At 36.6% G+C, this 25059-nt stretch overlaps 1 protein-coding gene across 3 annotated transcripts in view; it reads right to left on the bottom strand.

Moving 5' to 3' along the window:
* The window catches only part of Sema1b (Semaphorin 1b), a 262804-nt gene that overhangs the window by 9585 nt on the left and 228160 nt on the right, over positions 1-25059 (bottom strand). For all 3 annotated transcript variants that reach the window (XM_089647332.1, XM_089647350.1, XM_089647341.1), the window contains 2 exons: positions 20477-20573; positions 9720-9771 (listed from right to left, as the gene is read on the bottom strand). In XM_089647332.1, coding sequence (XP_089503458.1) covers positions 9720-9771; positions 20477-20573 — 149 coding nt within the window. The remainder of the gene's footprint in view (positions 1-9719; positions 9772-20476; positions 20574-25059) is intronic.

Raw genomic sequence — 25059 nt, 5'->3', positions numbered from 1 at the left:
AGTTTATCCCCGCTAAATAATTAGAATACGTCTCTCGTGTTAAGTTACACAATATTCCTGTTCAATTTAACAACATACTAATAGTTCTGTGTGAACCGTGGTACAAAACAGAATTACAGACATTTAATATCCCCCTTAATTAATAAAGTTAGATCAGTCATTCCCAAAGTAGTCTATATCGAATATCGACCCCCAGGAGTAGATTTCGACCTGCAAAGGCTCCATGTCAATGAAAAAAAAATTGGGGGGTGCTTGAGATATAAATGGGGGTCCACGAGAATGGACCCCATTTAAGCCAATTTTAGGGCACATTTTTGGGAATGTCACTTTTTTTTGGTTTCATGTGGAATAGTTTAGTTAGTATAGTATAGTTTTCAAAGCACAACAGTGATCTAAGACATTTAGGGACATTCTGAAAAGTTGACGAAGAGGTCAAATTCTGGGGAAATCTCAAACATTTTAGTGAAAATCTCGAAACATTCAAGTTTTCTGGCGGAAATTATGTCACACGGAAATATTTTGGAAATTAATTATTTCGAAATTCCCTAGCCACACATGGATTTGAAAATATTGTATGAGGAATTAGTGGATTGGAAAATATTGTGGGGAATCCAACACTGAGCAATTGAGAATACCTACCTCAAAAACCTGGGTTTGTACCCATCCTGAAGTCAAGGGTAATTTTGGTCTGAAAAATCAATATTAAGAAAGCAGGGGTCTACCCAAAACATAAAAAAACGGAACGTGATCAACGGGACAAAAAAGTTTAGGGACCTCTGAGTTAAATAGATTTATGTAGACTACATACCTTACTAGGTGTGTCTAGTAACCGTATTAACTAGTAACTAGGCCTAGGTGTTCCTGAATAGCGACGTACAATAGATAGAATAGCTTTGTATATTTCGGAGTAAAGGCGCCTGCAAAATACCCTCGTTGATAAAAGCAGGCGGCGCTATGTGCAATAAATATACCTACCTACACGGTATGAGTTGTGTGGCTCATTGTGCAAAAATACATCGGCGCGGCGGCAGACAAAAGCTCGCCACAAAATCAGTTTGCTATTCTAAAATACTGGGCTGTAAAATCCAACAAAGATACCCACTCATACATGGGTGCAGGTTAGCCTGATATTGGATAGAGTTAGAGGATAGACCCTTCACTCTGAAGTCAATAACCCGTAACAACATCAGGAACAGATTTGCAGTAATGCATCTGAGCTACAACCAAATTTAATTTCATATATAAATACAGTTCGAGGACTTTTTAGGACAAAGGCCCCTACTGGAAACCTCCCGAAAGCTGCCTAAACTGGCTTAATTATATATACACAGAAACACACTTATAATGAATACTTTGCATAGATTTGTATGTCGAATTTAGTGTCGATTTGCATGGAAGATACGAACATAATATCTGATGAAAATAGGATAGAGGCATAGACATATGAATATTAGTAGACCTGCCCTAAGTGATTAAAAGCGTATTATCCCCACTCCCCATACCGGTTCCATTGGAACCGGCTGTGCTGGCGTATGGCCTCAAGTGAAATTTGAAAACGTGACGTCATCATTCTTGTGCGAACTATGGTCGAGGCATCATCGGTTCATTTTACGAAATAACACGGCAAAATGTTGACTTGTACTATGAAAACTTGTAAAAATAGATGTGAAAAAGAGAATAAACCCAATTGTCGTATTACATTCCATATATAAGCATTATTTTACTTTATTTTAAGCATATTCACATCGTATAATATAGATCAGTTTTAGAAACATATTATACTATCACATCGAGAAACGTCTGGACGCGAAACACAAAGCTAATTGGTTGCTGGGAAGTAAATTATGAACATTTATAAAAGTGTCTTAACTAAATACTTAAACGAAATATTCGACTCTGAAAATACGACCGAATTTTTTTGCCGAATTTGGACTTCGCAAATTTGTTCATAACGTGGCGAGTAATTTGCGCTCCCATGTAAAAATGTCTATTCATTCAAAAGCAGATTTTACTTTTAAGAAGTAAATGGTGATATTATAATGCGAGATGCCTATTTACTGTCAGATTGATTTATTGACGAATCACAGTCAGCCTTACGCCCTTCGTTCTTCAACAGTTGATTTTACCCCTCGCCATTATCTTCTCGTCTATTAATTCCTATGTCTGTGGATAGAGGTAATAAATAAATATTAACTCTCACAGAACAGTTAGGACCAATTGTTGTACAGAATTTGCACAATTCATCAAATTTACAAAGTGCCCGGGGTGAGGTGTGTTCAGGATGCGCCTACCCACCACCTGCGTGGCGTGCCAGATCGGGAGCGGCTGGTTTGGCTCTCCAACTGGTCTCTCGACCATACATTCAGTAATGAACCGACTGCACAGTGATCACTAGAACCCTGCACAAACCTCATACATTTTACCTTCCCAGAACTTCCCCTACTTCCTTATCTTAAAAAAGAATCTCCACACAGCATCCCCAAAGAAGACATAGGCACTGAAGGAAATTATTTTCCTCAGGGCCTCCTGTGTGGGGTTAATGTAAAAAAATGTACTGTGAAGCAAACGGCAGATGATGAAATAATAACAGAAATTTCACAGAACTTGAATTTTAACTTCGACGATTTATTCAATTTCTGCGAAACAACCCATCCTTAGTACGAGGGAGCAATTAAATGTACTCGTTGATTGAATGAATCGGAATTTGGTACAAATATTCCATTAGTTTTTTAAACATACGTATTGGAAATGAGCAGACAGGTTCGTCCACCTCTCCACAGTCGCAACTCGCACTAGACGGCTAATGGCATTCAACGAGGGCGCGCTGGCAAATGGCTCGGAAATAAATGTGTAAAGCTCAAGTACTGAGCGATTTGGCAACGAGCCACCTCCGCCAGCCTGCTACTGCTGCTGCTACTGCTGCTGCTTCTGATTCTCGTTACATCAAACGTTTCGCTTAATTTATGCATTGGTTGTTATTGTTGCAAGTCAAAAGTGTCGTCCCTGCGGTACACCGTTGCATAATGTGACGTTGGCACCAGTACCACTTTCCGATACCGGCTAATGGCCAAACTTTGCCGAATGTTGTGGCTGTGCCTCACGAGGGGTCATAAAAAGGCCACTTTATTTTGATGCGATAACATGTTGTCACGTTTTAAAACGTTTTTTATCAAAGTTTTATGAAACGCCACGCGCCCTGCGCGACCACGGGCAGCTTTTATACTGGCACTCACTGCGATTAAATAAATTCTTAAACTTATTGACTTTTGCATTTTTATGTACAGATCTTTACTGCATTCGAGATCTCGCGTTACCGGTACGGAACGGTATGAGGCCGGCACTAATTTATTCTGTGTTATCTTTTATTATTATTATCAAGTTCTTGACTTTGTATACGAAGAGTGTTTTCCCATGAAATTATCATTCTTCTCGGGTATGTTTGTATGCAAATATACTTACACATAACTTAAGGATCACTCGGCGAAGAAAATACATATTGGCCACCATCCAAGATCATACAATGTGGAAACGAAACAATTTGAACGAACCTATATTCATTTCAAATTCTAAGAAAGGACAAAGTAACACGTCTGCAAAACTTACCATTAAATTTTATCTTCGCGAAGTATATATATATATATTACGGAACTCCAGAGAAAAATATTATGGCTTAAAAATATATATATATACAACAAATGCCGATTCTGAATTTACAAGTTTTATTATATTTATAATGATTATTAAGTAGAGTTAATAAATCGTTATTTCAAAAAATAATTAGGCAGGCGACATATTACGCTATACGCATCATGAAAATATAACGTGGTCTGTCACAGGCTTAAAACACAATCCTTTCAAAACGCTCAGTTTGGTTGGTATCACTGAATCAACTGTTTCAAGCATCACGCTGCCAGTCTTCGCGGGTTATAAATTCTAGCATTGTTTGAAAATTTTTATGTTTTTTTAACAGAAATTTGTGAATCTAATAGATTCGCTGTTCTTGAAGACTCTTTTGTCTGTTTGTTGTATGAAAAATTGAAATAGTCTTATCATCATCTTATCTTATAAAAATATAAAAAAAATTGTTTTAGATTAAGTTTTTAAGATTATTTTGTCGCTTTATTTCGATTTCGATGGTTTTTTCTTAGAAACAAATAATTTTAAAAAATCTAAGATCTTTTTTCTCAGTAAACTGTAGAAATACCACTTTATACGAAACTACAAAAACATATTTAATTACACAGAAGAATTGTAAAGGATATTGTCACTTCACTTTTTTTTCGTTTCATACAAAAAATATTTAAGAAAAAATTGCGAACAAAAACACGATAAATCTTTTGCTTATTTGTAAAATTTTACAATAAAAGTGTAGGGTATGCTTCTAGATGCAAATACAAAGCGCGGTGTTATCTCTTTCGAACACTGCTTAAATCATATATCTCACTGTAATACAAAGGGAAATACTAAATTATGACTATTATAAACGACTATATTAACATTAGTCGGTCTCCGTTTAGTACTGAGTAAACTCAGTTGGTGCAAAAGGTAAGCTTATTGGGAATGCTTCACGGGCATTGAAAAACAAAAATTATTTTAACTACTAAAACTAACAAAAATAAATATGCTGGTATAAGTAACTGGAGTTCCTTGTTAGCAACGCCTAGGTAGATAGGTAAGTACCATCATAGTCGAGAATATGGATCAGAATTAGTGTATTCTGTTAAATCTTCACAACTTACTAAAATGACTATTGTTATTTTGAAACAAATGCGCTCATGCTTTTCCATATCTAGAAAAGTCGTGACCAGGAGAGAACGCCCCGCGAACTGAAATGCTCACAATAATTATTAATCTCCGTGTTAATTGGAGACGGAGCGTGCGCGGATTTAACGTCCACGTGCTCACAAACTAATTGTTCTGCCGAACATTTATTACGTGTTTATTGAAAGGATATATTTCAGTTTCAGAATGACTTATAGATGGAACGATATTCATTAAAAAATAGAATCTTGAATTATAAAAATGCTAGCAGCCGCGTTCCGCGGTAGAAAAAAATCAACAAAAAAACTACCTACCTCCTCAAAGACATGTAAAATTTATTTTAGATTCGGAAGTAAGAAATGCGTGGTTCACAGTTTCATTTCGTTGTGTCTGCCATGAAGCTGCAAGTCGTATTTGAGTCGTGTGTATAAGTAGATACACATTGAGTTGATCAACCTCCATTGGCTCTTGTTGCGGAAATCTACACAACCGACGGCTGTAAGTGTGCAAGTGTTGTACTGTTACCGTTACCAAGTTACACACTTTCATCTTCTATCTTATCCATCGCTATCATCGTTGACCATTGGCGAAATGAAATAAAAAAGCAACGGCGGCCATCATAATCAAGTTACATAATTATTATCGCGAAATTTGATTCCTTCTATTGAGGTGTTAACTACTTATTATGGCAATGAAAAACGCGACAAAACTGAGAATTTCAAGGCGCAGAGTAAACTAAATTTAGCTCTTAGTGGCGTTGTTATGGCAACGCGACATTCAGCGATAGCCGTAGAAAGCGGTTGTAAAAATCTCCATTCCGTTGTGGCCTTTCTAAATAAGTTATCTTCACAATAATGAGTGTCAAATGCTTGTATAGAGGAAATCTTCTTTTGACCTTATAATACATAAGTAAAACTAACATTATGTACCTAGTCGCTGTATGCTGTATAATCAATCGCTTTATACTATCGACTGTCTAAAAATTCTATATCACTCGAAAACCTACTCTGATTTACGTAAATCTTCTGGAGCATTAAGTAGATAAGTACTAAATTCACAGATAGGTGGTAATACGTTACGGCGATCACACGACTTTGGAATAATTTGAGATATTACTTATGTAGTTTACGATCTCTGAGCAGACTGAAGTCTGAATGGGCGTTTAAATATAACTCCTTCAGACGACTTCACAACCATCTGACTTATGTTTCCTTTGGCCGCCATTCTCTGGTCACAGTACTCACTACTCTCGGCCTCACTGAGATGACATTAGCGAGCTCGACTGAACTGGGAATCCCGGTCTTAAAATGCGCTATTTTCCTCCACGTGGGATACGGACACAGGATCTTTATTCAGTGGATAAAGTGTAGGTAGGTATTTGATTCCATACAATGATCGCAGGTATCTTCTAGTAATTCGTTATGTTAAGGAAATAATATTAAAGATGATTTACGATGCTTTGTATAATTTATGTATCGAGGTAGATCCAAGTACTCGTAGTATTTATACAGTAATGTTATGTTGTAGTCGATGATTTGACGTGTGTGTTCGACGAGTTCTTTTGCATCTTCAGCCGAATCATAACAATATCAAGAATATTTTTATTAGGTGCTTGTAACGAGACACGGGTAGAATATATAATACAGTAAATTGGCTCAAAACGCCTACGAAAATTGATATCGGATTTCAAGCCTCTCATGCAAATAGATTTTTTTAACACATTATTGTCATTAGTCATAGAATATGGAGATTAATGATATTTTTCTGACAAGTGAAGAGTGAGCAAATAAATATTTACTAGAGTACTACGATTAAAACAATTCATTAAATAAAATATATTATTAACAATACTTGGAACAATACTTATATTAACAATAATTGGAACTCAATCAGACATTACAGAATTGAAACCATAGAATAAATAAGACAACTAGGAGTGCCTTCCATACAAATTTGAATGGAAACAAATCGCTATTGACTTGGTACCTTTGGTTTTGGTTCTACATCATTTAGCACGCGCTCTGTCTCCTTTACATTCGCTTGACATCATAGATATCCATCCCATTTGAATTTCGTATTGGTGAAACGCAATTTTGTATTGGAAATTTTCACGAAACACGTCCAAACAGTTTTTCTTGCGTTCTTCTTTATTCCACGATTGAAACCGACTACCAAAGAAATGAGAGACTAAAAAATTAAGAAAAAATGCAAACTGAAATAGTAAAAAAAATTAAATTCGCAACCTCCCGACTTAAAGTCAAAAATCCGCAGATCACTAGATATGCCACGGACAGAAATACAAAATGTTTATTTTAGTTATAAATAATAGTACAGCACTGATTGAAATAAAGAATGGAAAGTTATAAATTGCCTCCCAGTATCATATTAATGAATTGAATATATTTCAAGATACCGAATCGTTTGTATGAATACTATTTGAATCGTCCCCCGAGATAGCTTTCCGCTTTTCTCCTTATTATTTCCCGCACGCGATACTCTGAAATGTACCTGTACTAATTCCAGTACCTACGTGTTTTACAAGCCCAGGTATTATGAAGTAAAATTAATCATACAGTAATTGCGTAAGAAGAAAGATTGTATTATGAAAGTAAAAAGCTTTTAACGGGTGGATAAGTTGCCCAATAAAAGCGGAGTGTCTTCAACATTCTTAGAATGCTAATAAGAAAATAACATCCCAGAAGGCAGTAGGCAGTATATAGGGAGAATTGAGATATTGCAGATCCCTTGTTAAAATTAGACGGAGAAAGTTTTCAAGAAAGTCAACAAGATTGTGGAAAGAATACATGATAAATTAAAGGAATAAATTATTATTGGTGTAGTTTTAGTGGCCAGCTAAGAGAGTGGTACATTTTAAATATCAAATAATGCTTCCAATTAACCATCACATTGTCCGTGTCTCACAAATTAGAGGATTGCATTTTAATAAAAACATGTTGGCCGTATCGTTTTCCAAATATCAATAATTATTTGAAACACAATTCGATAATTAATATACTTCAACTACTAATCGTCCAAGGGAGCCTGCTATGCCTCGATATAAAGGAATATCCCATCAAACCGCGGTTTAAACAGTGAGAATTGGACATTGTTCCGATTCTTCTGTATTTACGTCAATGGTTCCTTCCAACCTTTTTGAAATTCACGTGATTGATGCCTCAGATTGCACATTCTGTAATCTAGAAATTGGAACTTTAGGATCGCGTATTTTTTGGTTGCCCCTCTCTAAACAAATATCCTCTTTTCTATCAAGCCTTATCTCATCTCTTCTAATTCTGAATCCGACTCTAATCTTCCACGTAATTTAGAAATTTGTCAATTTAAACAAAATGAGTACATAAATTCACCTTCCCTCTCTCCATAATTTGAAATGGTGGCCTAGCCCTAGAACACCCTTGAAGGGTGAAAGTCAGAAGCATTTCTAAAAAACTACTAATTGTGCTAATTTATTCGAATGCATTTGTATCAATAATTCGATTACCAACTTACTAGAATGCATTTCAAAATGCACGTCTCGATTAAGCTATTCGTTATAAAGCTTGGAAGATAATTTTATTAAATAATCGAGTCCACTATAGAAAAAAAGTACAAAGCGATGAACAGATTAGTCGTTTCCTCTTTTTTTTAAATTAAATAAATCAGCCGCTTGCGTGAATAAATAAAACAATGTGAAGAGATCAAACGTAATTCTGAACACACTAAAATGTTTATTGATTTATTAAATATGGTTCTATCATGTAAGTAGCTAATTAGGAAATATATCGCCGATTCCACAATTTTTTTAATAATGACGATTGTAATTCGATAATAATATGGTTATTAACCATATTCAAGGAAGCGGTCATAGAATTTCAATGCCTATACATAACTTAAACATCATTCTCTCTCAGGTCTCTCCGCGACCCCCTCCTTTGAAAACCACCGGATTAGGGTGATTGATTATGTATCGACAACTCGCGTCAAATAGTGCAGAGGATTCAGCAAGTTTCATCAAATTGACCTCCTATCGTATTCTCCGATTTTACCATATAAATAGTATAAAAGAGAAGAAATGTGTTGTACTGGCGTAAATATGATCACACGAAGCGGGGATTTGATGAATTGCCTGGTTACATATTCATGAGCGGAGCACTAATGTCCTGACTCCCCGGACTCGGGACTCGGGACTCGGGACCTAGCGCCGAGCTGAGACCGGCCACCCGGCTAGCTTGCTGCTGACTGCTGTCTGGCTGGTCGGATGCTATGGAGAACGGAAGTATTGCCAACAAGCTTACAGCCAAAGCTCAGATCAGTGTAGAATCCTTCTACACGTGGGCACGTGCCAGACATCTCACTAACGTAACTCGATTTTATGCGAATAATTCAGCCTTTGATTTATCTACATAGAGCTCAGTTAGAAGGAAATCCGTTCACCAAAAGGGAAGCGGACTTTACCTCGGTTCCGCTGCCCGTAAATTACACGCGAGTCTTTCGTGTCAAGATGCCACGATTACATTTTGATAAACAAATAAGCCCCAGTAACATCTATTTGCAATGTACATTTACATACCGAATCTAGAGAATACGAAATGCGATTCCAAATAACCCGGTCGCATTCAGAAGACATTTGTATCGAAATGGTTTTATGTAAAACAAAAAAAAAATAAACATTTTTGCGTAATGTGATATTGTATTCATAGCAACACACTGAGCAAGACAGATTGATCAATGAAGTTTACACTAATTTATTACGGCTGGCGTAATTAAATAGAATTGGAAAAATGATGATTTTATTAAAAAAACGGTTGGTATATTTTACATTCGCATTGCACGTCGAGTGGAGCCCATCAAAAAACCAAAACCGTACACTCAAAGAATTCCGAACAAAGGTGACGGAATTGCGGGCTTCCAGTTGTGTAATAAAACATTAGATTGCTAAGCATAAATAACTAAGTACAAACCTGATGAATGTTCTCAGTCAAGTCATACAGGCTGAGGTTGTATATCATATTCCTGAAACAAACGAAACAAATTTTAAAATACATAGTATTATAAATTTCAAAATTTTCACACGCTTATTGTACAAAGTGACATAATTATTCACGGCTCCTAATTTCATTAGATTTCTAACTAAACTAACAAAAGGCCCTTCACGTTCGTTATCAGTGTTCTCACATGCTTATAACTAGAGACATAAATTATTATAAAATGTATTCATTACACCCTGCTCACGTACTCGTTTACGTTAACAACGGCCAAGAGCGTGAATCCTTACTGGAATAAAACAAGCAAATCATTGTTCTTTGTGACCAAGTCAGTTAGCAGCCTCTTCCTACTTCTATAGTATTTCTAGTACAGTACCCATAGGAATAATGCAGCAGGGGGAGGAGAAACAAAGGGACAATAAAAAGAGAATGTAAACAATTTGATAGAGTTAAAGTGTAAAGGGCCAAGGGCCAGATGAGTGCACTCAGCCCCGCCGGGAGATTAGATTTACTGCACCAAAGCTAGAGAAAACACTGAAAATAACAACTGCGTTCACATGCTGAATTTCATTTCACGTGTGCTGAAAACTAAAAAGGTTTTGTTTTGATTTAAAGCTAACAATAACACACCAGTGAGCTTTTTCTGCACTCCAAAATGCTGTGTTAGCTAACGTTGAAAAGGTAATGTGTAATGTGCCACCCGCCTCGTGGCGCACTTGTTGGTCCGAAAGATTCGGCTATTTCCTTTCGTTCAACAATAAAATGCTATGTTAGATAACGTTGAAAAGGTAATATGTAATGTGCCACCCGCCTCGTGGCGCACTTGTTGGTCCGAAAGATTCGGCTATTTCCTTTCGTTCAACAATAAAATGCTATGTTAGATAACGTTGAAAAGGTAATATGTAATGTGCCACCCGCCTCGTGGCGCACTTGTTGGTCCGAAAGATTCGGCTATTTCCTTTCGTTCAACAATAAAATGCTATGTTAGATAACGTTGAAAAGGTAATATGTAATGTGCCACCCGCCTCGTGGCGCACTTGTTGGTCCGAAAGATTCGGCTATTTCCTTTCGTTCAACAATAAAATGCTATGTTAGATAACGTTGAAAAGGTAATATGTAATGTGCCACCCGCCTCGTGGCGCACTTGTTGGTCCGAAAGATTCGGCTATTTCCTTTCGTTCAACAATAAAATGCTATGTTAGATAACGTTGAAAAGGTAATATGTAATGTGCCACCCGCCTCGTGGCGCACTTGTTGGTCCGAAAGATTCGGCTATTTCCTTTCGTTCAACAATAAAATGAGTTACTTGGTTATTTTTATGAAAAGCTACACTCATACACCCCAGTCATTCATAATATGCTACTAAAATTTATAGCCGAATGGTCCGTAGAACCGAACTACTGAGACAATAGTATCTCGGATTCAATACATAAACATGTTGTTTTATAGATAATACCTAAGATAAATAAACATGCACACAAACAATTATATGCATTAAACGATCTATATTAATTATGTTTATATTTTAATCTTAATGTTTAATTTTTATTTATTGTTATTAATTTTTTAAAAATAAACAATAAACTGTTTTTATAAACCCAATAACAATATTATTGAATATATAAAAAAAAAAAAAAAAAATTAATGTTTAATATTTTAAATTTTTATTTGTATCTTTTTAAATATACATATACTTTTTCTTTATTTTTCAGTTCACTATTAATTTTAATATCTTTGTTTTTAGTTTTATTTCATGTATGATTCATACTTGCATACTTATGTTTCTATAAAATAGTATTTTTTAGTTCTTTTTATTATTCTTTCATGTATGATTCATACTTGCATACTTATTTTTCTATAAAATAGTATTTTTTAGTTCTTTTATATTATTTCATCTATGATTCATACTTGCATACTTATGTTTCTATAAAATAGTATTTTTAGTTCTCTTATGTTATTTTTATTATTATTTCATGTATAACTACCACAACACGGGCATTAGCCTAGTATGGTAGTTAAAAAATGTAACATGTAAACATTTATTAAATAATAAATTTAAAAAAAATATATACTAAACCTAAATAAGGCATAGCCTTTTGTTCAGCTTAATAATACATATATCCTGAAAATTCTTTAGTTTTGTACCCACGTCATTCTGAATTTTGCATCTTTAAAGCTTGCCCGCTTTCGAATAACGCTACGAAGAATTTAAACGCGCATTTCTCAATAGCACTTGTCCTATTTCGCAAACAAGTCAGTCTTAATGAACATTCATCCTCGTAACCTACTCCGATTTTGTTTTGAGTTTGGAGTGATGATGATGCACCACCATTTGGCAAGAATCTCGAGCAACATTCGGGACTTAACATTCAAAGTCCTAGACTAGAGAGTGGAGTGGAATCTTGGATTGCTGACAAACAAAAATTGCTGCCAAGTTTAATGCAGGCGCACTCGCCTCTCGCGAGGATCATTTGTCGCGGAATGTCGGGAGTTCAGGCTAATCCAAGACTAGTCTTATTAACATTATCTCGTTAGTTGAGCTGACAGGATCACATCAATGAAAGTTACAACCTTCATCTCACCAAATGATGGTACCTCCACAATATATACGTTTACGTAAACGTATTATATTTCACAGAACTTTTAATGCTAAGAATCTATACAGCGGGTTGCTAAATAAACTTTTAAAAATAAATAGCGATTTACAACTATTTTTAATTATTTACTATATGAACCCGAATCAATATAATGTATGAATTTACAATAATCCTGAAATAGCACAAAACAAAAAAAATCAAAAGTCTGTCGTAACCATGGAGGAATTATCATAACAAACTAAAACAACAATAATTATTTACTATATTCGTCCATTATACTTATTGATTATTCATTTATTCATCGAGTGGATTTCCTGTCCCAGGCAAACCTTTACATATACAGGGTGTTAAGGGAAGTCCAATGTCAAGTGTCATTTGTTCGGGAATTTATGGGACCTTTTCAACCATAACCAAGTATAAACGGACAAGCTATACCTACTTAGTTCAGTATTTACGTTTTTGTTTCAGATGATTTGTATATATAACAAATATTTAGGCATCTAAAGCAGGGGTACACAACCGTATCGGCGCGGTTCGTTGGAATATGACTTTCGTGTGTTTCGGTCCTTTGGGCAAATCGCTTTGTCTGGGATGGTTTGTGCATGTGGAGTGGAAGGGCGAGAAGGTAAGTGCCAGGAGAGTACATGACCCGGAAGTTAATGGAGGTGGTGTCTTGGGATAACATAAAAATGAACTTGACCAAATTGATAACTCAAGCAAATGACCATGTACAATGTGACCTTAGAACAGGGTACCCCATTAAGGTCACATCATTTTCAACAGTTATAAAAAAATATAAAAGAAATAAAAATATATCATATACAAACAGATTCAACTATTATATTATCTACAGGTAAAAAAAAGTTAGAGGTTATATGTTCGGGTTCGAAGGGTTGGTAGGTCGTGGCGGGACACATCAAGCTGGATGATGCGCGCCTCAAGAAATGCTACAAATGACATAGCTGCATCAGCAGCACTACCAACAAGTCCAACTCTCTGGCGTCCACGAGCGGTCATCATGGCCCCGCGATCCCTGGGCAATGTGATCACCGGTGTGGGACGACCATCCCACCATCGAGGTCATAGCCGACAGAGAGGGGGCGAATGGCGAAACTCTGGCGCCATAAAACCAGAACACCCCAGCTAAGGGAAGGAAAACCCCTACAGAAAAACCCTCGCCTCCAGTAAGAGGTTGGGCGAGTGGCTAATAACCACTCCCTGTAAAAACAACATTATTACGAAACCGGAAACTAAGCCTCGGACAGCGAAAACACCCGGCAGACAACTTGGCAATCGAAATATGGACTTGAGAATGGCAACATGGAATGTAAGAACGATGTATAGAAGTGGGGCCCTCGGAGAAGTACTTGGAGAAATGGAAAAGTACAACATAGATATACTAGCAGTGCAGGAAACTAGATGGATAGGCACTGATACATTTGATACTAGAACGCATACAATAATGCACAGTGGCAATGAAAAACACCATGAGTTCGGAGTAGCCTTCATCGTTAATCAAAGATTAAAGAATCAAGTAATTGGTTTTAAGGCTTTAAACGAAAGAATATGCATACTCCGCATAAAAACCAAATTCTTTAATATTTCCATCATAAATGTTCACGCTGAGACAGAAGACAAAGATGAAGCAACTAAGGATACATTTTATAACAAACTGGAGCAGACATATGACACCATACCATCCAATGATATTAAAATGGTTATTGGAGACCTTAATGCTAAAATCGGTCAGGATCCGGCACACCAACAGGTTACAGGAAAAAACAGTCTTCATATGGAAAGCAATAACAACGGATCAAGGGTGATTGACTTTGCAGAATCACGAAACATGATAATAGCTTCAACACAGTTCCCAAGGAAGAATATACATAAATGGACATGGACATCACCTGGCGGCAGATACCATAATCAAATAGACCATATCCTAATTGAAAGAAGAGGGGCGACCAGTATCACAAATGTAAGAAGTTACAGAGGAGCTAACTGTGATTCGGATCACTATTTGGTAGTAGCCAGCTATAGATGCAGAATAGCAAGAGATAGAAGAGGAAATCAGCCAAGTATCCCAAAGCTAAACATCGATGCTCTTAAAACACCAGAAGGATTGGATAGATACCACGACTCACTGTCAACAAACCTACCAAACCAACTGAGTGATCAGCTCTCCTCAAACGATTTAGAAGAGGATTGGACCAGTCTGAGAGATGCACTGCTGACAGCGGCAGAATCAGGCATTGGAAATAGACCTAGGCAGGTTAGAAATCCCTGGTTCGATGAGGAGTGCATACAGAGCGTCTGCAAGAAAAATGAGCTAAGAAAATTATGTATAGAAAGAGGAACAAGATCAAAAAGACAAGCCTACGAACAAGCACGAAGAGATGCTAACCATTTGATTAAAAGAAAGAAGAGACTATATTTTAACAACATATTGTTGAAAATGGAAAATGATTTTGTTAATAACAATCCACGTGAGGCATATAAAGGCGTCAATGTATTTAAAAAGGGCTTCAAACCCAACACATCCCTGTGCAGAGATAGTAATGGAGACATAATAGGAGATAAGGAAAAGATTAAGACTAGGTGGAAAGAATACTTCCAACAGCTCTTGAATCCCAATAACAACCTGACAGTCGAACCAACTCACATTCCGGATGAGCTAAATAATGATGAAACGACTAGAGCGCCATCGGTGGCAGAAGTAAGGGCTGCCCTAAATAAATTGAAAAACAATAAAACACCGGGAGGAGACAATATCCCGGCAGAGCTCTATAAATATGGAAACGAACATCTGAAAAACCTGCTACACAATCTTATTGTTAAAATATGGACCGCCGAAAGAGTACCAGAAGAGTGGCAAACTAGTATAATATGCCCCATACATAAAAAGGGAGACAAATTGAAATGTGAAAATCACAGAGGAATATCGCTACTTTGTACAGCGTATAAAATCTTCACAACAATTTTGAAAGAAAGACTAGAACGTCATTCAGAGAACTTGCTGGGAGAGTATCAGGCAGGTTTTAGGAGGGGGAGATCCACCACTGATCAACTCTTTACTACTCGACAAATCCTGACAAAATGCTGGGAATTCGATATAGATATATATCAACTATTTGTTGACTTCAAACAGGCATATGACAGTATAGATAGGGAGAAGATATATGAAATACTCCTAAATTTTGGTATACCGCCCAAAATAGTCAAGCTTGTAAAAGCAACGATGGTTGGATCACGATGTCGAGTAAGGATAGGAGGTGAAACAACGGAGGATTTTAACGTCTCCCAGGGGCTGAAACAAGGTGATGGCTTAGCTCCCACTCTTTTCAATATAGTTCTGGAGCACGTCGTGAGGAAGACAATGATTGCTACCGACTCAAACATTTGCTACAAAAGCAATCAAATAGTTGGATATGCAGACGACCTTAACATTGTTGGAAGATCCTTACAGGCTGTAAGAGAGGTGTTTGACCCTTTGGAGACTGCAGCAAGAGAGGTGGGCTTGCAAATCAATGAGAACAAAACTAAAATCATGATGCAAACCAGAACCCCACACCGCAGAATAAAAGATAAAGTTAATTTTAAAAACTCCTATAACTTTGAAGTGGTCGAAGAGTTTGCCTACCTGGGCTCCATCATAACGCAGGACAACGAAGACCCAGTAGAAGTAAGAAAGCGCATCACAGCCGCTAACAAAACTTACTTCGCATTGCTGCCAGTGTTCAAATCCCGAAACGTCCATAGGAAAACCAAAATAACCCTGTATAAAACAATTATTAGAACGGTCTTGGCCTATGGATGTGAGGCGGGAACACTGACAGCAAAGTCTGCGGAACGGCTGGACACCTTCGAAAGAAAGGTACTTCGAAGAATCTTAGGAGCGGTGCGAGAGGGAGAGGCATGGAGAATCCGCCACAATAAGGAGCTATATGACATCTACCAAGCTCCCAGACTCTCTACTCATTTACGGCTCCAAAGACTAAGATGGGCCGGACATGTGCACCGAATGCCAAGCACACGTGTACCAAAGAAGGTTCTAACAGGACACCCGGGAGGTAAACGAAAGGCGGGCAGACCTAGGCTGAGATGGGAGGACGATGTCAGGAAAGATGCCAGAGGACTACTCCATGTTGCAGATTGGAAGACGACGGCCGAGGACAGAGGGCGGTGGAGGCTCATGTTAAAGGAGGCCAAGGCTCGAAATGGGCTGTAGCGCCATTGAAGAAGAAGAAAAAAAAGTTAGAGGTTATATGTTCGGGTTTTGTATATTACCTAGCGCGCTGATAATACATCGGGCGGAGCATAGGACTTTATATGTTCGGGTTTTGTACATTAACAACACGGCGGTTTCTCTGTTAACATTATCATTCTGCTCGCGAAAAATGAATTCCATTTCCGAACATAGGTACAAGATAATATTTGAAATGTCAACATTTTGTTTTGACCCGACAAAAACCAGCCAGATATAAGAAATGAGAATGCAAAGTTCCGGGCATAGAGAATACTGACTTTATCAACACCGTTTCCGTACAGAATATTGTTTAACAGGAAGACAAAGAACGCGGAACACAGAGAACAAAGTCTCATAAATTTTTCAAGAAACTCGAGTTTTACGGCAGAAATATTGCATTTCACTTTTCCAGAATTCACCAGAATATCTCTTTTTTTTAATAAAAATAAATTTATTCCCGCGTAGCAGGCGTCTGCATGTGAGAAATCTCTTCAACTTGGTACATACAAACTTACATGACGTATATATTACAAGCGAGACTAATCTACATGAGTGAATTTATTGACGGGCATAAAAAATACTCTCGGCAAAATAAGAATTATTCCATGTCTTGATAATTCTTCATCATGTAATATTTTGACGATATGTTCTACAATAGATCAGTACGACTTATAAATCAGTTGTAAAAATCACAAAATGTTATGTGGATCTATCTACGGTTCGGAAAAAAATTAAACTTATTAAAAAATATGTTTGATAGGTATATGTAGACGGTAACCGGATAAATCATCACAATGATAATTCATCACATCTTTAAAAAGTTATATAAAGTTTCTAATGAATTTATATCACTTTTTAAAAGTGTGTTGAATTGTCACTGTGTTGAGTTATCATGGAACCTATGTAGACATATTGATGACGAAAAATATGTTGATTAGGTACATGTAGACATAATGATGACGAAAAATAATTCGTAACAAATAAAATACGAGACATGTTGATAGTAATTATTTTTGAACTAGGGTCTTACTTAACATATTAAATGTTGATTTAATGAAAAAAACAGCCTACCAAAATAAATTCGCTACAAATAAGAAAATTTGTGTATTCCACTAAAAATCACGATATTTGCCCAAGCGTTTTCTCTCTGGAATTTGTAGGTAAACACAACTACAACTATAGCAATATTAAACTAATAGAACTTTATAATAATAATCATTGTGACGGCCTCCGTGGTCGAGAGGTAACGCTCTCGACTAGCAAGCTGGAGGAGGCGGGTTCAAATCCCGGCTTGCGTAATTTTATTTATTTGTGTTATTTCACAAATTACTCATTAAAATAACACATAGTATATTTGGGGCACGTTCCAGAGTGGAAGAAATTCTCTGTTTTGCCCTGGTGTAAGACCACAATTCAGAATTGAAACGTCGCTTGAAATGGCTTTGGCCGTGTTTGGTAACCAGATCTGAATAGTCAGGTACATCCCCACCTTCCTCTTCCCCATTTACTTCCCACTCCATTGACTTACCAACATATCCCAGTAGGGGATTCTAAAGCCTCAATTGCTTCAGACGGTTGGGGGCAATTGGGACTCTTATGCGGTTTCACATTAAAAAAATAAAATTAAAAACTCAATTACGTGTATTATTATATTTAGGTAATCCCTAATAAATATAATTATATTTGGTAATAAAATTAAAACTTAACACTCATTTTGAAATGGTAACTAAAAAATTGCATAAAAAGTGAACTTCTTAAGTACGATAAGGGGAAAATTAGAGCCTAAAACAAGGAAATTGGTCTACAACACCACTGTAGCATCCCACGAACTAAACAACTGTAATTTTTATAGCAATAAAACGTTAAAATAATGGAAATAAAGAGGTATGATGTCTATATTGTGCAGTAGCAGATATACTAGGATAAAAACAATGCAACGACAATTGATCCCTTCGGCACCGGTGCGTAGTCGGGATACACGCCAAACGCGCGCCCAACATTTGTACACAGTTGACATTTGTCACATGAGAACGGGTCGCTTCTACGATTCGTTCTTAAGTTCAACAGCTCGGCTGTGGAACGAACTGCCGGCCTCTGTGTTTCCTCCCTCCTACAACATGGGACTCTTCAAGACCCATGTTCACTCCTTCCTCTCCACAAAAAGACCCTCCACACAGCACCCCCAAAGATAACATAGGCCCTGAGGGAAATTATTTTCTTCAGGGCCTCCTGTGTGGAGTTAATATAAAAATAAAAAAAACGCCAACTCAATACTCTAAGTTTGTGACAACGTTTGGTCTCTAATACCCTAGTATTTATATAAAGCTAAAAAGTATTTATATACAAGCATTATATGTTAAAAAGTGTTAATATTACAGTCCATGGCTATCCTGCGAGAAACTGCAACGATTTTAGGCTTTCTAAGACCAATTTATTGGCAACACAAAACAATATTTATCATAAAGGTTTCAAAATGTTCAATGAACTCCCTGTGGGATATGTCTCAATGTAGTGAAGTCTAAATACTAGTAAGTAGGTAATAGAATATTTTATAGTAGTTTTAGAATAGATGTAAACTAGATATTAAATGTTAAATTTTATAACTCAATAATACTTGTAAAAAATAATAATGTTTAAGGTGTAGTTACGTGAACAATTTAAAAAGTTTTACAAAGCCTTTTGCAGTAGTACCATGTACATTGTGTACAGTGTATATTACGATCAGGGTGGGCCTGACCGCATAACGACATTTTAAAATAGATGCAAATCCGTCAGCAGCGGATTATACGGAGAGTTCATTACAAAGAGGCGTCGCGAAGTGTGGTAGCTGGTAGCCTTTGACTGCGAATATTATTTGTCTGGAATGGAGAACCATCGCATTCGCCATAGACGGACTCAAACGAACATTGGAGATGCAAATTAAACAAAGATATCCGACTTTTATAAGATGAAACCATGTTATATTTTCATCACTATGGACCTATGAAGAAAGGACAGCGTTAAAAGAATATTTTTTTTATTATGGCTTTTTCGTTCGAAGTAAAAACTAAATAAAAATTAATGGTCCTATTACTTAAACTTTAAGTTTGTTATTGAATGTAAATATGTGTATGTACTAACAAACGCCATATGCAGGGACACTAGAATCGTTAAAAATAATTAAATGTAATCTTGACGTGTACGATGAAGAAGGTAAACAATCAGTTTCCTTATATCGTAGTGGTGGAGCCCCTCCAATGTTCTTATTACTGGAAAATAGAGAAACTTCTATAACAGGGATATCGACGGTGAGCGATGTACAAATAAGAAAAATCATCATTTAATTAAAAAAATAAATTAGAAATATTCGAAATGTCACTTTCACAAAAAGATTATTATTGATTAATTATGAAGCTTAGAAAGATCATTTTAAATTTCGAAAAGTAAAATAAGTTACATGTATAATAATTTCAAATTCAAATATCAGTCGAAGTCGGGTTTGGAGAAATTATATATATTTTTAGGCGAGTGTGTTTCTGAAATAAGGTAAAAATGCGATCTCCATTAGATTAAAAATTCGCGATTCAGGTAAATACTTTTTTTTTTTAATAAAATTATTTTTTCGTAGCAAGCAAAAACTTTGTGGTTGGCATTATTATACATAGGTATACAAAAATAACTGTTTAGAACAATGTTATTTTCCATTTTACTTTATGGTAGATTTTTTTATATTTTCACGAGCATGTTACATGGGATGTTCGGAGAGATGATAGTTAAGATGATTTAATGACAGCGAGACCCTGAAGATAGCTTTATGACTATTCGAAACTTCGGTCTTCCCGGTCTAAGCCTCCACATTGTATATTTAGTTGCCACCTTGTCAGTAGTTGTAATCTGAGTTATATATTTACCTGGCGCCAACGAGTATTGAGAAGTTGTCCTTATCGAGAAGTTTGAAGAAATCCTTGGCTGTGGCATTTCCCAAGAATTGTTCAGATGGCTCCTCTCCTGAAATAAAGCAAACAGATTGTGTTAGTCGGAATGTAATTGTATTCAAATGTATTCAACAATAACAGCGAATGATGATGCGGTGAATGCATTGTTATAATTCAGAGAACAGCAAATATGGAGTGCATCAGTTAATCCCAGATGTACATATATAATTCAATTGAATGACTCAAGTAATCAAGCACCACGCCCCTGAGGTGATATTTCGCAAAAGCGGCGCTATAAAAATCATCCAATAAATAAATAATTATATGAGTGTGCGGATGTACCCCTTTGCACAAACAAGTCAGTGTCATTATTCATTGTCCGTTTGTCGAATATGAAATCGGAATGTGCGAGAGATCGCTGTTTGTTCGTGATTATGTAGAGGTGAGCGGAATGTTGACAGGTAAAACAAGAAAATACTTCCTATTTTAGAGCTAGAACAACACCTTCATCGTAAAAAGAAAAGGTAAGGTGCAGCGCTGATCTACTTAAAGAGAAATAATTAATACGCTTGCTATATCTTGTTGTCGGTATCTTGCCAGAAACAACTAACTGGTAAATTACGCGATGTTAATAGGTACATATTTACCGTTATCCGATCTATTGGATAACCAGCGTAACTATCGCACGGTTTTAGTTTTAGAAAGAGAATTTATTTTGGTACAATATTTGTAATATTAGTTTGGAGTAGTTAGCTGCCGAGTTTTGTTACCAACGTGGCGCGGGTAAATTGCAGTACAATTTGGTAGGGCAAATTGTGGGTTAATTTGAATAAAAATTAACATTACATACAGTAGTCCGAAAATGGAGAGATCTCTCACAGCAGCTCCAGACCGTGCCGCTCAGACTTTCCACCACACGAAGGAAGTGTCGTGTACGGGAAGTTATGTTACAGAAAGCAGAAGGCAATTTCCAAAAACATACTCCTATATAATACACGTTGAAGCAAGAGTGAAAAATCCTATTACGTTTTACCTGGAAGCGAAGGCAAATGTTGTCATCAATAAAAAGTAATGTATGTTTCTAGGCGTTCGCTACATCACTGGTTTATATAAAAATAAAACGTTTTTCATATTACCTATACGCTGTAAAAGATTATACGAAACTGTAAAAAAGCAATACTGCCTTTGTCGGAAATAACGTGTTTACAGATTTACATCGCGGTGTGGTGAAGTCAATAATTCGCGCTAACGTCCAAAGTCTAAAGCAAGAGTGGCGCAGAAAATACCCGGAGTAAATACCAATTTTGTGGAGCTTTTAACGATTTCAACCTTTATTCCATTGCGGGGAAACTTTCCGTATTAAATCTCATTCGCGGCAATAAGTCGGATGTGTTTTAATTTGTTTAGCGCCGCGGTGCTCTGCGGGGGTGTGAGCAGCGGTGGCTGCGGCCGCACTTTTCCGCGTCGCCGCTAAACTTTTTACGGGCGGGAGCTTTCTAATGCAAATCGCGGGAACTTCACTACTCGATGTGATCGGAACTCACTTCCCGTCAAATAGGAAATCAGGTTAGAGGAGGGGAAAACTATTTCCGGATCTATATTCATGGAATATCCACAGCGCTCTAACGACAAAATCCTTGACATCTTCATATGCTACGCTACACGGTTTTCCTTATTTTAATACTGCAACGTCGTCTTTGAAAATCATAATATCACTATCAATATTGGAATCACGAAGATAATAATATATTATATCCTTTCGATATTTCGAGTTCTTGGGATTCTTATACGATGTCGAGAGAAATTCGATATTCCAAATGACTTTTGAGATACGGAATAATGTGAACAGCTATATTGTTATTTTTATATAAGAATTGACGTCTGATATACGAGCGAAGAGGGATAAAAACTCTTGTAGATGTCGGAATGATCTACCCCGAGTCAAGTGTGTGGATGTGGGTGTGTGTGTGCTTGAGCATGTTGTGCATAATACGTGTTTTCTGTACGTAAGAGGCCATTAAGTGCAGATATCAGATGATATGCTCGCGTTTCTTCCTCCCAAGGTTAGTGCGGATTACCGCGCTGTGCTGTGCTGTGCGGTGTTCGTCATTAACTTGACACTTCAAGTCTCAAGACACCAGACGTAATCCAGAACAAGACAAGGCCACGTCACGTCACTCGAGGGCCGGTGATGGTGATGGTGATGGGAGCCGTTAGCTATGGCGGACACGTCAAGTGCCAATAATTTGATCATAATACATTGTTAAATTCATCGTTTTGAGAAACCGCTGGCAATCATTAAACTTGTACATTATACAGCCTACTGGTTGTATGAGATAGATGAATGTGTTTGGAAAATAATTGGACTAATAAATTTTACACTATCATAAACATTTAGGTTGTGGAGTAATGAAAGGCTATAAATTAAACAGCGTTATTTAATTGCTCGTAGGGGGTTGTTTATGTAAATGTGAAGAAAAAAATATCCCAAATCCCAGAGTTGTTCCATTCCAGTGGTACGCAAGCTTTTTTAAAAGAGGGCCGTGTTTTCGTAGAAAATTCCAACTACTACTCAGAAGCGAATCTTTTATCATGATATTTGTATACAATAAAAAATATTTTAAAAACCTTAAAACGTATTAGAAAGAAGGGTATTCATAAATATTCCAAATCATTATTCATAACAAAGTTGACAATATCGGAGAAGTTGCAAGTTAGCGGTTACAAGAAAGTTTTCTTGGCGTTCCTTCCGATATTCACAATTCAAACATCCGTCAACTCAATGCTTCATTCCTTCCTTGTTTAATGTTATTGGTTGAAAAAACAATACACAAAATGGGGTGATTGCATGGAGAAGACTAATGATTCGAGATGGTACATTCATTGTTTTAGTTATTTAAGAAATTGATATTTTCAAATTGTTTTCACTTGGTCACGAGCAAACGGCAGGAGAGCCACCATTTGCACATCCACTGTTCTATTCGGTGTTTGTAGTGAAAAGAGACAGTAAAGTCCCCATTGTCGATTGATTGACAAAGTGTCACAAACAGACTGGCCCCGGCCAACGCAGCGGCATGGGCAGGGCTCGATAGGGGCGCCTGTCAATACCAATACCCAGGGGCATCAATGCGGGCCGAATTAACGAATGCTGAAACGAGCACTGCCGAAACAACGACCGGCAAATACTAAAACATTCATCTGCCAGTCCAAACATAACTACTAGCTACACAATTGGCGGAACTATTTATTAGTAATTGGACGACCAATCCCTTCCTTTTCATTTGCTATACACCACTAAACATCAAAATACTTTTTCTAAAAACAATAAGTTTTTAGGTACCTCCTTTTGCGCCTACAAACTGTATTTGACAAAAAACGACATACGAAATATATTACTATAAATACAATGTGGGGTGAATGCACGGAGAAGAGTAACTCGAGATAGCACAATCAATGTTTACAATATCTAAGATAAAAATAAAATGATTTAAAATCTTAAATCTAGCTTTGCGCCTTCTCAACATAAAAATATTTTTTCAAAAGACAATTTTGTACCTCATAGTATATATATAAGTGGTTACACCACCTTTAGATTTTCAAAAATCAAATAATTTTTTTTGGTCTTAATACTTTTATGAATATTTTAAACATTAAACCATTTCAAAATTAAAATTGTTTCCGAAGTTACAGCAATTAGAAGTGAGTCAGCCCGAAACTTAGGTAGTGATTGGACGAATATATGTAGCCAACATAAGAGCCCAACAGGAGACTAAACAGGCAAGGAAATTGAAAAAGCTGCTCAAAAGAAGTCGGAGGACATCGCGGCAACAATGGACGACCTCATGTACGGTCCAGGAACCGCAGATTGAGACGATGACGCAGTATTGTTTTTTCTTTGGTGTACAAGATATCTCAAATCTACTATTTATCTAACCGATTTTGTTAAGATTGGGTTCCACGTTCACAAGTTATAAATCTTTTAAACACAAAACAGAGTTTTTTTTTATCTAACAGCTGTGATTTCTACAAAAAGTGTATTATTTCCTATGCTACATCTTGCTTTTTCATTTTTAAATAAGAAAATAATAATATTGCTGACAGAGAAAATCACCATCATCGAGGATTTTCAAAAGAGGGTCTTATTGATTCCGATTTCAAAGAGGGTCTTATTGATTCCGATTTCAAAGAGGGTCTTATTGATTCCGATTTCAAAGAGGGTCTTATTGATTCCGATTTCAAAGAGGGTTTTATTGATTCCGATTTCAAAGCAATCGGTGAAGAACTTTCGGAAATTTAAGATTTTGAACAAACAAACATTTTCATTTACATAGTTTATTTTATATTATTCATAAAACTACTATGAATATGGGTAAAATAAAAATTAATTTATATTTTTAAGAGCTGTGTTAATTTTATTTTTGAAGTGAAAATTCTTTACGCGCGTTATGCATTTTCGAGGACCGGAGTAAAACCGACTCATGACCGTCACGAAAAACCGTGATCATTTCGCTATAGGAGCCTAGCTAATATTATGTACCTAGTTTAGGTCACTCTCCAAA

This window comes from Hesperophylax consimilis, chromosome 3 (assembly GCF_061612785.1).
Source record: "Hesperophylax consimilis isolate HC1 chromosome 3, BYU_Hcon_1.0, whole genome shotgun sequence".
Taxonomy (NCBI): domain Eukaryota; kingdom Metazoa; phylum Arthropoda; class Insecta; order Trichoptera; family Limnephilidae; genus Hesperophylax; species Hesperophylax consimilis.
The sequence above is the reverse complement of the archived record's forward strand: the minus strand, read 5'-3'. Positions and strand labels throughout refer to the sequence as shown.